The 14,786-nt window shown below is 54.4% G+C and overlaps 6 protein-coding genes across 6 annotated transcripts; 2 read left to right on the top strand and 4 right to left on the bottom strand.

The window, feature by feature from the left end:
* Positions 1–437: 437 nt before the first annotated feature.
* AB675_9908 (Glycerate dehydrogenase) lies at positions 438–1,614 on the bottom strand (the record flags this gene model as incomplete). Its single annotated transcript, XM_018150484.1, has 2 exons — positions 438–1,006; positions 1,056–1,614. The coding sequence occupies 2 exons, from the start codon at positions 1,612–1,614 to the stop codon at positions 438–440; spliced, it is 1,128 nt and encodes a 375-aa protein (XP_017995328.1).
* Positions 1,615–1,980: 366 nt separating this feature from the next.
* On the top strand, positions 1,981–3,563 carry AB675_9909 (Amidase; the record flags this gene model as incomplete). The annotated part of the gene is made up of 2 exons (XM_018150485.1): positions 1,981–2,612; positions 2,639–3,563. The coding sequence occupies 2 exons, from the start codon at positions 1,981–1,983 to the stop codon at positions 3,561–3,563; spliced, it is 1,557 nt and encodes a 518-aa protein (XP_017995308.1).
* Positions 3,564–3,587: 24 nt separating this feature from the next.
* On the bottom strand, positions 3,588–4,932 carry AB675_9910 (putative metallohydrolase YodQ; the record flags this gene model as incomplete). Its single annotated transcript, XM_018150487.1, has 2 exons — positions 3,588–4,069; positions 4,125–4,932. 2 exons carry the CDS (start codon positions 4,930–4,932, stop codon positions 3,588–3,590), a joined length of 1,290 nt encoding a protein of 429 aa, XP_017995311.1.
* Positions 4,933–6,453: 1,521 nt separating this feature from the next.
* Positions 6,454–6,869, top strand: AB675_9911 (uncharacterized protein; the record flags this gene model as incomplete). Its single annotated transcript, XM_018150488.1, has 2 exons — positions 6,454–6,595; positions 6,652–6,869. 2 exons carry the CDS (start codon positions 6,454–6,456, stop codon positions 6,867–6,869), a joined length of 360 nt encoding a protein of 119 aa, XP_017995282.1.
* Positions 6,870–7,216: 347 nt separating this feature from the next.
* On the bottom strand, positions 7,217–8,116 carry AB675_9912 (uncharacterized protein; the record flags this gene model as incomplete). The annotated part of the gene is made up of 1 exon (XM_018150489.1): positions 7,217–8,116. One exon carries the CDS (start codon positions 8,114–8,116, stop codon positions 7,217–7,219), a length of 900 nt encoding a protein of 299 aa, XP_017995330.1.
* Positions 8,117–12,075: 3,959 nt separating this feature from the next.
* On the bottom strand, positions 12,076–14,531 carry AB675_9913 (Histone deacetylase clr3; the record flags this gene model as incomplete). The annotated part of the gene is made up of 3 exons (XM_018150490.1): positions 12,076–12,898; positions 12,947–13,058; positions 13,109–14,531. 3 exons carry the CDS (start codon positions 14,529–14,531, stop codon positions 12,076–12,078), a joined length of 2,358 nt encoding a protein of 785 aa, XP_017995296.1.
* Between the last annotated feature and the right edge of the window lie 255 nt (positions 14,532–14,786).

A 14,786-nucleotide genomic window follows, 5' to 3' on the forward strand; every position in this document is an offset into this window, starting at 1 on the left:
GTTGGACACCGCCTCGCACACCGGCTGGTATCGTGTGTACCCTTTCTGCGAAGCAATGGATTCTTCCGTGACTGATCGGAGAGGCTACTTTACCTACAAATTCTCTTACTCCAGCGTGTCAGCAGGATCAAGAGCAGTCGCACTAGGCCTCAGATACTCAGCAGTCGCAGGCGCGCTCCCACAGATCGACGGATTGGAGGCATGAGTCGAGGAGGCAAGTAAACACAGTCGGTTCGGGTTATGAAAGCGAGAACCACGAAAGAATCTCGAAATCGATGCCTAGGTCTTGATTTCTAAGAAGCCAAGCTCTGACGCGTGACGTCACGCGTTGCTGCTGAAGTGCACAGGAAGTTTCATGAACTTGGAGGCAACTACGTCCCATCCATCCAGACCAGCACTGCTCCGCTGATGATGCACGAGCCGCCCGTGACAACATGTCAAAGGACAATATTCTCTTGCGGACATGCATCCCGCCACCATCCTTCAAGATTTTCCTTGACACTTTCAGTCAGATTAGACATGGTCGACTGGCTGTACCATGCTGTGTGAGGCGTCACCACCAGTGGGATTGACGAGGCAGCCTGATCACGAGCTTGTTCTTGAGCTAGTGCCTTGATCAACACAGAATTTCCCGCACACGCAGGCTCTTCTATGAAGACGTCCGTCGCCGCTCCAGCAATCTGTCGTGCTTTCAGTGCTTGCAGAAGATCTGTCTCATTCACGATCCCACCACGACTGACATTGACGACTAGAGCTTGCGACGCCATCTGAGCTAACTCCATCGAGGCAACCATGTTGAGTGTTGCTGTGTTGCGTGGCACACAAATGAAGAGCACGGTGGATTGTGTCAGTGTATCTGCGAAGCTTGATCGCTGCACCCTTTCGGGTTTATGCGATCGCCCATCCCGAATGGCAGACATGTCCTGTCGTTCAACAGCCGCCCCTTTGCGATCTGAAATGCTGACGGTCATGCCCAAAGCACTACACAGTTTAGCGATATGCTGACCTACAAAAGTCAGCTGTGCTGGCACGCAAACGAGATGAACGGCACTTACCAAGACGCCCATATCCAATTATCCCTACCCTCTCCTGACTCAAGCCTACCGGTGGTCGGCCATTGTTGTCTTTTAAGACTCCCAGGAGTGTTTTCTGCGCCGCCCACGAGTCCTGTACAGTCAATTGGTGAGTCTGAACGACTCGGCGACGAATCGCAAAGTATAAGGCGACGGCGTGCTCTGCGACTGTCTCACTGTTTGCGCTGGGGCAGTTGAGCACGCGTATGCCGCGCTTCCTACACGTCTCCAGGTCAACATGATCAGTTCCTGCGGCCATGATCATGATGGCACGCAGGTTCGGTGTCACTTCTCGAGACAGTGTTGCGCTGTTCATCGGTATTGTGGTAATGATCGCCACGTCTGCATCCCGCAAGCGTTCCTTGAGTACAGCCTCCGAGTTCCTGGGCGTCGAATCATACACGATGATCTCGTAGTCGCCATTGCAGATGTCGAAGTCTGGGATAGCTCCAAATTGAGCTTCCAACGCAACTATCCGCAGCCGTTTCTCTGACGAATGCGAGCTCGACTCCGAGGTCGAAGAGTCTGATCCGGACGCCATGGTGTTTGAAACGCGTCCTCGCGTTGGCAGTACCATTATTGCTGACACAGATATCACACTGAACGACGATGGACAAGACGGCCTTGGCGCTCGGAGAAGCGCGCACCTGGCGAATTGAGACCTTATCTCTATCTTCAAGGTTTGTGACACATTTCGCATGCAACAACAATACAACGAACGCCCTGCGATATAGCAGATCAAGGAAGGCGCATGGCTTTCCGTCGATGCGAGATGGCACTCGTTATGCGAGAAGGGTGTGAAGGAACGTCTCGCCCAAGGTCTTCACCAACCTAGTCTGCCGCCTTAGGTCACTGGAATCACAACAGCGACAACATTGTCCGTGCTCTGGCACTCGTGATCGGCGTCATGGCAACCTTGACAACAGCATCAGAAGTCAACAAAGCCAAGATCACAGAGCAGGATGTTGTTGATATCGTCTCGTCATTGAATCTCAGCCTACCAGACAGTGATGTCCCAGAATGGCACGATCTCATTGCCTCCGTGCAAGAATCCATTGACGCTGTCGAGGCACTGTCCGACTACGTTCCAGCAGTGGACTTGGCCCGGTATCCACGTCGGAACGTGCATAGGCCATCACCAGAACACAACTCGGGCAACGCATGGGCGTGGAAGGCCAGGATCGAGGGTGACAGGGGTGATGATCTGCCACTGTCAGGTGTTACAGTCGCACTCAAGGACAACATTGCTGTCAAGAATGTGCCTATGCTCGTCGGCACAAACATGTTTGAGGACTACGTTCCCGATACAGACGCTACGGTCGTCACACGCCTGTTGGAAGCTGGGGCTGCGATCGAGGGCAAAGCAGTTTGCGAAAATCTATCACTCTGTGCGTCATCCTTCTCAGCGGCAACAGGACCAGTAGAGAACCCATATGCCGCAGGCTATACGACAGGCGGCTCGTCGAGCGGGTGCGGACACCTAGTTGGTGCCGGCGTTGTTGACGCAGGCATAGGTGGTGATCAAGGTGGCTCGATCAGGTTTCCTGCCAGCTACTGTGGTATAGTAGCATGAAGCCGACTTGGGGTCTTGTACCATGGACGGGTGTCATGACGCATGATCCGGTGCACGATACAGCTGGGCCCATGACAAAGACCGTCGCTCTGAATGCCAAAGTGCTCCAAGCGATCGCTGGACGAGATGATATTGATGATAGGCAATTTGCTGCGCCACTCCCCAGGCATGTACCAAACTACTCAGCATCGTTGAACAAAGGTGTTCATGGGCTCAAGATCGGCATCCTACGCGAAGGCTTCGAGTTCTCAGTCATTGACCCACGCGTGAAGCAGAAAGTCTGCGAGGCTGCAGACCTGTTCGAAACGCTCGGCGCAGAGGTGGTCTCGGTCAGTATACCGTTACACACGCAAGCCGGGCACATCGTAAACTGTGCTTTGCGCCCAACAGCTTCCCAACAAGCCTATCTCGGCAAAGCCTGCGGTCGGCGAGGTCTTTACCTGACGGGGCTCACAGAAAGAATGCACCCACTGACTCAAGACAAATTCGACAAGATGTTCTCCACATCGAAATTCAGCCTGATAGCAGGCTTGCATGTATGGAACCGGCATCCGACCCTCTACGGCAAAGCCATGAACCTATATCGCCGGCTCAAGGATGAGTACGATGCTGCTCTGGAGCAAGTTGACGTGCTTATCACGCCGACGACGCCATATGTGGCGAATCGGCATGCTGAACCCCATGCAGGGCCCGCGGAGCAAATGGGCAAAAGTCGAGGTGTTGCCGTCAACACGGTATGTTTCAATGCGAGTGGACATCCGGCAATGAGCTTGCCGGTCGGATTCCTGCCAGCGGAGGACGATGAGCGTGTCATGTTGCCTGTTGGTATGCAAATTGTGGGAGGCATGTTTCAGGAGGAGATGATCTACAGAGTCGGGGCAGCTTGGGAGAGGGCGTTCGACTGGAAGACAAGATGAGGCATGGCTATGTCTCATCTCCGTCTAGACCTCCTCCACACCACACCACTCGGCGATAAACAGCGCCATCGCTACCGTAACACTCCTCACACTCTCAATGCTAACCCATTCGTCGAACCCATGAATATCACCCGCTACCGGCCCGTACACCATTGCCGGCACCTTGTCATACAGACTATGCACCCGCGCATCGATATACGCCGTCGAGGTCTGTGTCGTCAACTCCTCCCCTGTCGCCGTCTTGTGCGCTTTGCGCAGCACGCTTTCCGCATCCGAGCCAGGCTCCAGGACGTAGCCTTCCGAGAAGAAGCCGTTCCAGGTGATGGTTGGCATGTTCTGCGACAGGTAGGCATCCGACTTGGCGTAGTCGAAAACACATTTCTCGATCTCGGCGGCTGCGTCTTTGGCCGTGACGCCGGGAACAATGGCGATGCGGCAGTCGATGCGGCACCAGGCGGGGACGGATGAAGCCCAGTCGCCTGCGTTCACGATCGCAACGTTGAGGTCTCGAGCCTGTCAGTAATTTGTTTGAGAAGAGGGTGGGAAGAGTTCGGAACTCACTCAATGGATGCTTCTCCTCCTCGAAGAACCTGGCACTCACGTGCCGTTGATTCCATTCCTCTTCCAACTCTCGCAACTTTCCCACCACCCGCCATGCGCTATCAATCGCGTTTGTTCCCGTACTCATTGCCCGCACATGCACCGGCTTCCCTCTGACCTCAATTTGGAACCACAGCACCCCCACATTTGCCCTCACCAACTGCCCTTGCATTGGCTCCGGAATCAATGCTGCATCCGCCCTATACCCCTTCAAGTGCGCCATCAGGGTCCCGTTCCCTGTACTCTCCTCCTCGACCACGCTCTGCAAAATAACCTCACTCGCCGGCTGCAGCCCACACTTCTTCAACGCGTCCAACGCAAACACATTCGCCGCACACCCAGCACGCATATCCCCCGCCCCACGTCCATACAGCCTATCCCCCTCAATCCGCCCCGAATACGGGTCATGCGTCCACATATCCACCGGGCCCAACGGCACCACATCAATATGTCCATTCAGAATCAAGGACTTGCCCTTCGCTTGCCCTTTCGGTTTATGCACACCCACCACAACCGGCGCTTTCGAATGCGTAGCCGAAAACCTGCCCGCGCCAATGTGCTGCTTCAGTTCGTCCTCCACCATGGCGAACTTGACTGGATCGAAGCCGCGGTCGGCATATTGCTGGAACACAAAGTCCTGGACGGAGGCCTCCTCGCCGCGCTGGCCGCCGAATTGCACGAGCTTCTGAGTGTATTTGAGCTGGGCATCGAAATTGTCGTTGACGGCTTTGGTGATGGCGGCTGTGCGTTCTTCCGTGAGGGGCGGCATGTTGGGCTATCTGGCAATGGTGATCGAGATGCAGTCCTTTGGTTCAAGCACGACATGGGCGACGAGGTAGTGGACGATTGGAAAGGGCAAATATAGGTCATGTCCGGCCCGGTGACGAAAGACACGGCATCTTCTGGGGAAAGGCGCTCACCTCCGCAGGCCAGTTCTCGGAGAGACCTGCCTCTTTCGATGGCACAGCAACCCGGGGACAGTATGGTCGTCAGCAGTCATTTTGCGCCCACAGGACATGGCAGCTACGCAATGAGAGGCCGATGCAAGAGGCCGAAGGTGTGCTTGTGGTTTTCGCACTCTCGAATATTGGGTAGCTTAGGCCGGGGGTTGAGCTCTGACCGTGGTTGCCTTGCGGGTATGGATCTAAGCCTGGAATAGAAAGTGTAGGCGACGAACTCGGAACTACGGCGGGGAGCAGCACGCCCATCTGTAAAACGCAAGCCACCGATCTCTTTCCGCTGCTCACTTCTCCTGTCCTTGCACGCTTTTCGAGTGTGTGATCCCTCGATCCATCGATGCATGCATGTCCCCAGCCGAGCACTGGATGCGCCAACTTCCGCGAGCTCAAGGAAACTTGCATCAACCTCTGTCTGGCGCATGCCGTACTATGACGTGATGAGTCCCGCTGAAACAGGCTCGCCGCACCCTGCGCCAGTCCCCCGAGGTCGAAGCGATGTTTCGGTATGCAGAGCGAGGTCCGCTCAGCTTGGCCCCAAGCCAAGACGATCACAGCGAGGACCTGTGACTTCCACTCCATCACGGTCTGAGGTAGTACCATGATCGACGGAATGCCATCGCCCAAGGCGCTCATGCTCGCTAATCTAGACATCGTCGGCTGCCTTTACCAAGTGCCATCATGCCAGAAGGCGGACCTGACCCCAAATCCTGCAATATACACTCCAGCGACGCTTCCGCCACTGGCAAGACGAACGTGCGCCAAGAAGGTAGGCTAGAGGAATGGATGTGAGACAGCGATGGAAGGGGCGGAAACTCTCCTCTCCACGAATCAACGCCCGAATCTCGGATGTCCTCAATTTTGATATGTGGTCTATTTGGGGACGAGACTGCTTCATTGCAACCGCATTGCGAACGTCGCGCGTACTATTCAGCATGACGGCAATCGGCGTAGCACAAGGCGACCAAGACTGGAGCACTGACAGAGGTCCCGGTAATGCGCAGCAGAAGGATCGATTGTCAAACACTACGTAGCGACCTATTGAATCGCGGGCAGAGACTTCTCAGCGGTGCAAGCAAGGCAGCAGATCATGATGTATGACATCGCACAGAATGCCCGATCGATCTTGTGTACGGACAGGCAGCTTCAGCCCCTGACCTTTGGGCAGCGCAAAGTCATGACCGGACAGTCCTAATGAAACGCAGCCCGCAGGTATATAACACTACCTCTGAGCCCATCATATTATCGTCATCTATCACAATCTTGCCGACAGCACCATCAGACAAAGGTTCAGCACCAGCAACGCAATCAATCATTCACCACCGAACTCCACGATGAAGTTCATCAGCACCCTCATCCTCACCCCTCTCCTCCTCACCGCCCCCCTAGCATTCGCCTTCGTCGCCGAGATGTTTCCCGAAGCCAACTGCGGCGGCGCATCTCTCGGCGAACGCAACGTCTGGGACGACTCCTGCGGTGAGCACCCCTCCTCCTCCTTCCAGCATCCCACTCATACTGACTCGCCCACACAGCATATGTAAACCCCGGCTTCGCCTCCTTCCGCCTCAAAGCCAACAGCGGCAGCATGCAGCAAGGCACCCTCTACGGCAACCAAGCGTGCGCCGCGCCGCACGTCTGGCAGGGCTGCATGGGCGGCGTCAACGCGCTCAAAGTCGGGGAGTGTGTGACAATGAGTGGCCAGGCGCATGCGATGAGCAGCTACTGGAGTCCGGCGCCTTGCCCGGGCTGAGCATGACGAGGAGGGGGCATTGAGGAGAGGTGCAGTGTTTGGTCGGCTTCCTCAGATCGCAAGGGCTCGAGTAAAGTGGTTGACTGCCGAAGAAGAACGTTCTGGGAATCACGGCGGGAATCACGGCCTTCAAGGTTGAAATACGAAGAGTATTCGCTCTCGAACAATTCGACCACCTACAAGCTGGGCTATAACAAGGACTGGAAGTGGTCTTTCCTTACTCAATTCGTGAACGCGTCCCCTCACTAGGTCAGCGTGTATTCGTCAGGGGCTGCCGCATGCCTCTATTCTTTTTCTTTCATTACATTATGTAAACAATCGTTGTAGCAAGTCCAGACACAGCCGCGTTAGGTACGGTTGGCATTCTCATATGCCATGAATTCTTTGTCGAAGTCGTTGGTGTCCTCTTGCATTGGTGACGCATCTGGGCTCGAGTCGAGATCGACAAAATTGCTGGGATAATCTTGGAGATGGGGATTCACCGACAATTCGCTGTGCAGTGTTTGTCCGTGCTGATGGGTATCATGTTGTTCAAGGGTTGGGTCATGGGAATCGTGAGACGGGTGTTGTGCGTGTTCTGAGCTCAAACCGGCAGTGGCCATCGAGTACCCGGCGTGGAACGGATCATCAGATGGCATGCCGGGCTGTGGGTGGGGAGCTCTTTGTTGCTGCAAGTACTGAAAAGGCATGGTCGGCACAGGGGGCAGTGTCTGGTGCGAGTGTAGTTGAGAACGTGCGCGGTCGGCTTCAGATCTGCTCCTCATTCTCTTCGGATGAAGTTCATCACGAGTGGCTCGCACGACATCTGTGAAAAGATGCTGCTGCGGCAGCTGCGTACTCTGGACCTCCGATGAGGCCGCTGGTGCAGCTCGGCGATTGGGCATTGAAATGTTAGGGGCCATGCGCATGGGTCGGATATTCGAGGGAGTTGAGTATCTCCCCGAAGGGTCAGCGTTGTCATTGCTCGGTAAGATAGCAGGGGCGTGGTGTTCAAATGGATTCCTCGGCAGTGAATTGGTTGACGAATATGACCCTATGTTGCGGACGTAGTCCACAATTGCGCTCCTTCCGGCTTCTCCAGGCTCGCTTGGCAGGGTGTAGCGTTCAAGCGCGTCTATAAGCTGATCGTAAAGCTTTCCCTCCCTTGGCCACGTATATCCCTGCCAATCATAATGGTGGGCGACATCACCGAGGCTGGTGAGTAGCGAGAAGATCAAAGTATCGCTGGACCAGCCTCTGATGCGCATCGTCGTTCTTCTGTTGTCAACACGCCATTCTATGTCCTTGTAGTGCATCGACTCATGTTCGTGCCATGCGTCCCACGACCTGAAGCAGATACCCACGCAGATGGGGCATCCCCAAGCCTTTTTTGAGCGAAGAGGCTTTCTTACAGCATTCGAGTTGGTATCGACCTGGCCGAGATGAAGTGTACACGTGGCCTGTGCAATCGCTGGACATGTGCCACACTGTTGCCCATGGTAGCGTACAAAGTGGCTCTTAAGGGTATCTGGGCGGGCAAACGACTCCGGGCAGCTGGGACAATAATATAGTTCCACTCGCTCACAGAACCGCCTGCGATGCTTCGACAGTGCATCCCTGCTCGGACATGGCGTCGCGCACCTTACACAGACCAAGGGCCTGGCGTTGGCAGCCGCTGTGCTTGGATATGTTGAAGGCGTAGGAGATGCATAATACTGGCTATTGTGCGAAGGCTGGTCGGCAGGCTGAGGACTGCTCATCAAGGAAGAACGGTCACGAAGGCCCTCATCGTGGACGCTGTTGGACAGATGCCTGCTTCCTGCAGCTGAAGATCCTGATGTGGCACTGATGATTGATGTATTCGAGTTGGAGGAGACCCAAGACAGTATAGTTCCGATCGATGAGCGACATGAATCAGTCAAAGGTCGCGCTAGATCATATGTGTCAGCGTAGTCTGGCGTAAAGGGAGAAACCCACATTCTCGCTGACGCCGCGCATGGTCCTGAAGTACCTGATCCCTTGTTCGATTCTGGAAGTAGTCGCAAAGTTCTTCGAGGTCTACTCGGCCAGCGAAGACGTCGATAAATTTCAGAATGCGTGGTTCAAAAAGAGGCGCGGTCTCCAGCTGTCTGAGACCCTCGTGATTATAGTACATCGTAGCTGCCGCACGACCGTGATGTCCCGTCTGCAAAATACATACGGTAGGCAGGCACGCGAAAGCCACTTCCGTCGGGTGAGCAGGATTGGGAACTTGTGCAGATCGGATGATAGCAGAGCTTTACCAACGATTGAGGTAGGATATGGGCCATGCTGAGGCTGAGGGCCTGGAGGTGAAGGTCAACATGGTGAGCTATGCCGTGGGATTCCATTCACTGTCACACAACTGTCGAAAGTGGATGCAGATTCATTAGGGGTTTCGGAAATTGGATCATGGCCCGTGGTCCTGCGGCTGCTGACGCCATAGCGATCGATACGGGCGATTAAAAGTGGTGCCTGGCAATGGAATGTAAGTAAGTACAATAAGCTGCTAGTTCAGCCGCTTCGTAGATGCTAAACAGCAACTTGAGCCTCACAGAAATGTTGCACGAGATGTTTCAATCACAACTTGTCAGATGGAAGGCTGCAGGTCCCGAGGTTGGCGGTGATCAGATTTTGGCGGCACCGTTGATCCGGGCCCCGGAAGGCTCCACCCGCCCATGGAGAACGCCCCGGGCTTCGCTTCAAGTTGGTAGCGAGGCGAGATCGTCGTTCTGCGTAGATGAGACATAGCTGATTGGCCAGGTGGATCTCTGTTCGAGATTCCTGCTTGAGACGGTGACAGTCTTAACCAAATCGGCGGCGAGACTCGCGGTTCTGGGACGTGGGCTTCGCTCTGGCCGTAGGCGTTCGCGATGGTCATGACCATGGGCTTCCTCAGACCTTGAGTGGCAGATGCCCCAACTGTATATAAAGCGCAAATGTGTCAGGTCTAGGTACCTAGCAGAGTCAGCTCATCTCATATTCGTCCCAACCGTAGACAGTGCGTGCTTGACATGAAGCAATAGTGTTGAGACAACAAGGTCTTGTGAGAAACCAAAGTTCATCTCGAACTACCAAAGTTCGTGCCACGGCGATCCCCCACTGCCGCCAGTGCTGACATCCTTGTCAGGAACGTCTGGCTGAAACACGTCATGCCGGAGAAAAAATCCGTCAAAACAAAAACACCACAACAAGCTGTTCCCACCAAAGAGAGCAAAGCCGTCAACAGCTACGGTATGGATCGATGGATGCAGACCAAGCCAAAAGAGGAGCCGTGGCATTATCATGGCAAAAGAGAGCAATCATCTCCGACAAAGACGAAACTGTGATGGGACACGTCCGGTGGTGCTCGGCCTATTCACTTTCATGTCTGGGGTTCGAGCACAATCCAGGCTGCGTCAGGAACGATCAGAACGAGCCCCAGGATAATCAACGAAATAGGAGCTCGAGCAGTGCTCTCCAGGACCAGCGAGGCAGCGACATAGCACTGTTCATTCGTCAATGCAGGATGATGAACGTCTGGTGGAATATATATCGAACGTTGAGGGTCATCGACGTCCGCAAGACTTCACCTTCAAATCCCGTCATTATCCGTCCACCAACCCGCAATGACCGCACTTCTCTTGACGTTATCGATTCAATCTTGTACTACCTCCTCTGGTGGAGGCTTGTAGTCATCCAGCGCTTGCGCCAGTCTCGCGGAGATAGACATGTCCACAACAAGCCGCCGTTCTTCGTGCTGCAGAGCAAATTGCAGCGTACCGCAATCAACCTCAACATACTGCCTCGTGTCAGTGTTCGACGGCGTCTTGACAAAGTTGGGAAGCTTACCACACGTGCCGACTCACTGCTCACATACGGATACGGGGTCTTATGGACTTTTAGCCGGAAGCGAAGCTTGCAATCGCAGCGATTCGGGGTGAGCCCGTGCCGAAGCACCTGCGGGGCATTCAATAGCATCGCCGAGCTGCCGAACGGGGTTCTGTAGTTTGGAACGATGATCTTGTTGAAGAGCTGCACCCGTGCTCGCGGGTCAGTGCCCCAAAGAGTCGCCCAGAATTCCGCAAAGGTGATCCCTCGCTGAGGGCAATGAATGGAGATGTCCTGCCGATGAACGCACAAGCGCCTGGCCATTATTATGTTCGCCTTTATCTTTCGTGCGAGTCGGTCCAATCCGGTGTTTACAGTCCCCAAGACAACGTGCAGCTCCTGAGCGTTGCGAACGTTGATGTTGCCGCTACGCAGGATCGTGCGTAAGGAACCGCGGAACGTTGCAGCATGAACAATCGATGGGGTATGTTTGTTCAGCAGATCCTGACCTTCATGACGAACCCGTCGACAGGCTTGGAGGATTGCTAGAGGTCGATAGTCAGCGACTTCAATGCCATAGTCGCGATCAAGCACATCAACTGACAGCCTGGGTGGTCTTCGGGTTTGTAACTCGCGTGAGCGAACCTCGTTAAAAAGGGTCTGGTGCGCTTGTGGGCTTGTCGGAAGAAAAAACTCGAGGATTCTGATACGTAACTCGGACGGTATCCCCATAAGCGTGGGCTGTGGAAGTAGAGGTGTCGTGCTCGACACTGCGTGATGGGCTGCCATATTCATCAGTACTGGGCGTAAGTGACCGGACAGGATGACGCCGAAGATACTGGTTGGCTCAGATAGGCAAGCGAGCCGTCGTGGCTGATTTTTCGGCCCAGCGCTGTCGCTGGATGTGACGAATGTGATGTTCGATCGATGATGTATTCGAGCGGCAGCGAGAAGAAATAAGACGAAGCTCAGGCCGCTTGAGGAACGCTCGTTGCCTGGAGCTGAGCTGAACAAACTCAACGGCGCTGCGTCTCCACTAGTACCATATCTGACGGCTGCCGATATGGTGGTACGAGGTGATTTCAAGATGAACTGACCCTCTTACTGATGAGCCTGTAGGGTAATTCGAATAATTGAGAGAGCTGTGAATCGTGAAGTTCGGGAGATAGGTGCTCTTTCCGCATTTCTTTACCTGACCGCAACTGCCACCTGTGATGCTCGAACTGTCGCTCCTACACACCTGCGGGTTGTTCCCGGTTGAATTGCAGGAGCAATGGGCGCCGATGCGTTTCATTCGTGTATCCATCCAACAATGCACAGAATGAGAGTGCAACGCCCGGCCATGACGCATGCTCGGGTACCATGTCGTTCGGGCCCATGTTCCCCAGAACCTTGAAAGCTATCCAGAGCCGTAGGTACCCATGCCAGACTCGACTGTCGCCATTGCATCTGCTTCCATCGTTGCAGCCATACTCGGGTTCAACGTCACCTCGGTCCTCTCAACACCCGGTCTACCATCGGCATCATCCTCCATCTCGTCCTCCGTCTCCTCCGGATCCCTGACCTTCTCCGCCATCCACTCAAACGCCTCCTCTCGATTCACAATCATGATCTCGTTCGCTCCACCTCCCCTCGAGGGCTTGATCCCACCATACCGCTTGCTGATCTTGCCTTCCTTCTTCCATAGACTGTGCTCCTCGGTCACAAACACTAGACTGTTTGCTTTGTACCATCCTAACAGCCACTGATTGGATGTGCTGCCGACTGGTCGTACGGGGTTCTGCGCGATGAATGCGAGGACGCCAGTGATGTGTTCTTGTATGTCTTCGGTCTCGGAAAGGAGTTTGGCAACGGCATGAAAGGCATTGCCTACGCCGACGAGGATCACGTTCGCATGGTCGTTGGGGTATATGTAGTTGGTGTACATGTAGTTGGCGAGCTTCTCACCCTCGACACGGGCGTGGTCAGTCGAGGTGGAGGAGTAGCGGTACTGTTCTTCTATTGAGCCTTCGGTGGGCTCTGCTGGTGTGATGTATTCTGGGACGTTGACATCGATAACACCGAAGTCTTGACTGACTGCCCATCTGATGTAGGAGGTGACGCCGTCCTTGACGCGAGTGAGGTGAGGCGGGGTAAGGTTCGAGGTGCGGCCGCCAGGTACGAGGAGATCGGGAGGGTCGTGGAAGATGACGAGGAGGGTTCGTTTATCTTCCCAGTGAGGACTACGGGGCAGGTCAGCGGGAAGGAAGAGGATACAACGGGAGACTTACGTCGCCAGTACTTGATTGTCAAACGATCTCGAGACGCTGTCTCGGAGGATCTTGAGCGTGTTCATCTGGTACTTCTCGTACAATTCGGCCTTTTGGGCCATGCGGAGGATGTCTGAAACAATCAGTCAAATATGATGGGATCAAGGGCCGTCCCAGTCTCACCTGATAGCGGTGTACCTTCGGTCAGGTCGTATGGCGGATCTCGTGGATTCAAGCACGTCCAGTACTTGGACTGGATATGCCGCACCTGCTCAACAGTTTCCACAGCACTCGGCGTTGGTTGTGTTGCGTCGATTCGATCAGGTGGCTCGCCCATGAGAGTTTTGGTGACCGCTAATGCTGACTTTGAGATGGCCTTAAAGTTGTAGCCACCCTCGAGACAGACAGCTACCTTTCCATTTGCTAGTCTCATGAGCATGTGTGTCATGTGTGCGTAGCATGCTGGTGACACGAAACAGCCACCCAGCTCATCTCCGGCAGCAGCGTCAAAGCCAGCAGCCACAACCACAAGATCTGGTTCGAATTCTGTAGCGATTGGCATCACGACGTGCTGAAATGCGTACATGTAGTCAGCATCGCCCATACCCTTGTTTGGCCACGGGATATTGACATTCTTGCCGAGACCAGGGCCTTCTCCACACTTGTCCATAGCACCACCATCTCCAGAGGGATAGAAGCCACCATTCATGTGGACGTGAAGAGAGATGTAGAGAATGTTCGGGTCCTTGTAGAATGCCTTCTGGCAGCCATTGCCGTGATGGACGTCCCAATCCACGATCAGTATTCGTCGACAGTCCTGCCCGTAGTCTTTCTGACATACGCGGCTTGCAATGCAGCAGTTGTTGAAAAGGCAGAAACCCATCGTCTTGTTGACCTCCGCATGATGACCCGGCGGCCGAATCACAGCGATAGCATTCTTGACCTTCCGTTCAAATACGGCTTTGCACGTCTCGATCGCTCCTCCAGCAGACAATTTGCCGCTTAAGAAGGACAGTTGATTAAAGTAGATGGAGTCCATTCCGGGGTTCTCAGAGAGATCAATCAGCGCATCATCTGACATGGCTGAGGTAGACTCTACGAAGTCCCAATGATTCCTTGGTTCGACTTCGTGGACGAGCTCGACCTCCGCGCGTGTGACTTCACGCAAAGGGATGTGCTTCAGTGGAGGGTTGGCGAAGACTTCGGGTGTGTTTTCAACAAGGCCAGCCTCCACTAGCTCTCGGTAAATGTAGTAGATTCTTCGGGGATCTTCGGGGTGAACATTATCGCCAGTGGTAGCAGAGACCTCGGAGTGATAGCGCATGCGTTCGTCATAGCAAACGCCCGTCGGCTTGGGCGCAATAACCAGCCCTTTCATTCCTTCTTCGATTGGCATGTCTTCTATCGATGAGGAGATGGTGTCTGGAAATTCGGAGTCATAGCCGTCTTCCTCATCGGTAGATGCATCAGTGCTTGACATAGGATGTCTGTAACCCAGATGCGTTTGGCTTGTTGCGAAGAGCTCGTTGTCGTATGAAGAGGGTATCAAGAGAGACGCAGCATCTGGCATTGGCGAATCAAGCCGCGGCGAAGTGCGCCTCTCCATGTTGGCGGCGGTGCTTGATGCCGGAGGAGGCTAAAGAAAGTTGTTTGCTCAAGCAAGCAGACAGAGTTGAAGTCCAGAATACAAAGGGAATTAAGCAGGGAGGCAAAGCGTGACCACTGTCGAGGCTACGTGTTTAGCCGCTCGTCGCGCAGAAATTGGTCACTCTGTGAGCCGGACGCCGGGTGAGAGTTAGGAGGCTGAAGAAGTTAAGATCAACGTCGAGATGATGAGCGTGATTCGTATGATCTCAGGGGG

Source organism: Cyphellophora attinorum (assembly GCF_001299255.1).
Source record: "Cyphellophora attinorum strain CBS 131958 chromosome Unknown Contig41, whole genome shotgun sequence".
Lineage (NCBI taxonomy): Eukaryota > Fungi > Ascomycota > Eurotiomycetes > Chaetothyriales > Cyphellophoraceae > Cyphellophora > Cyphellophora attinorum.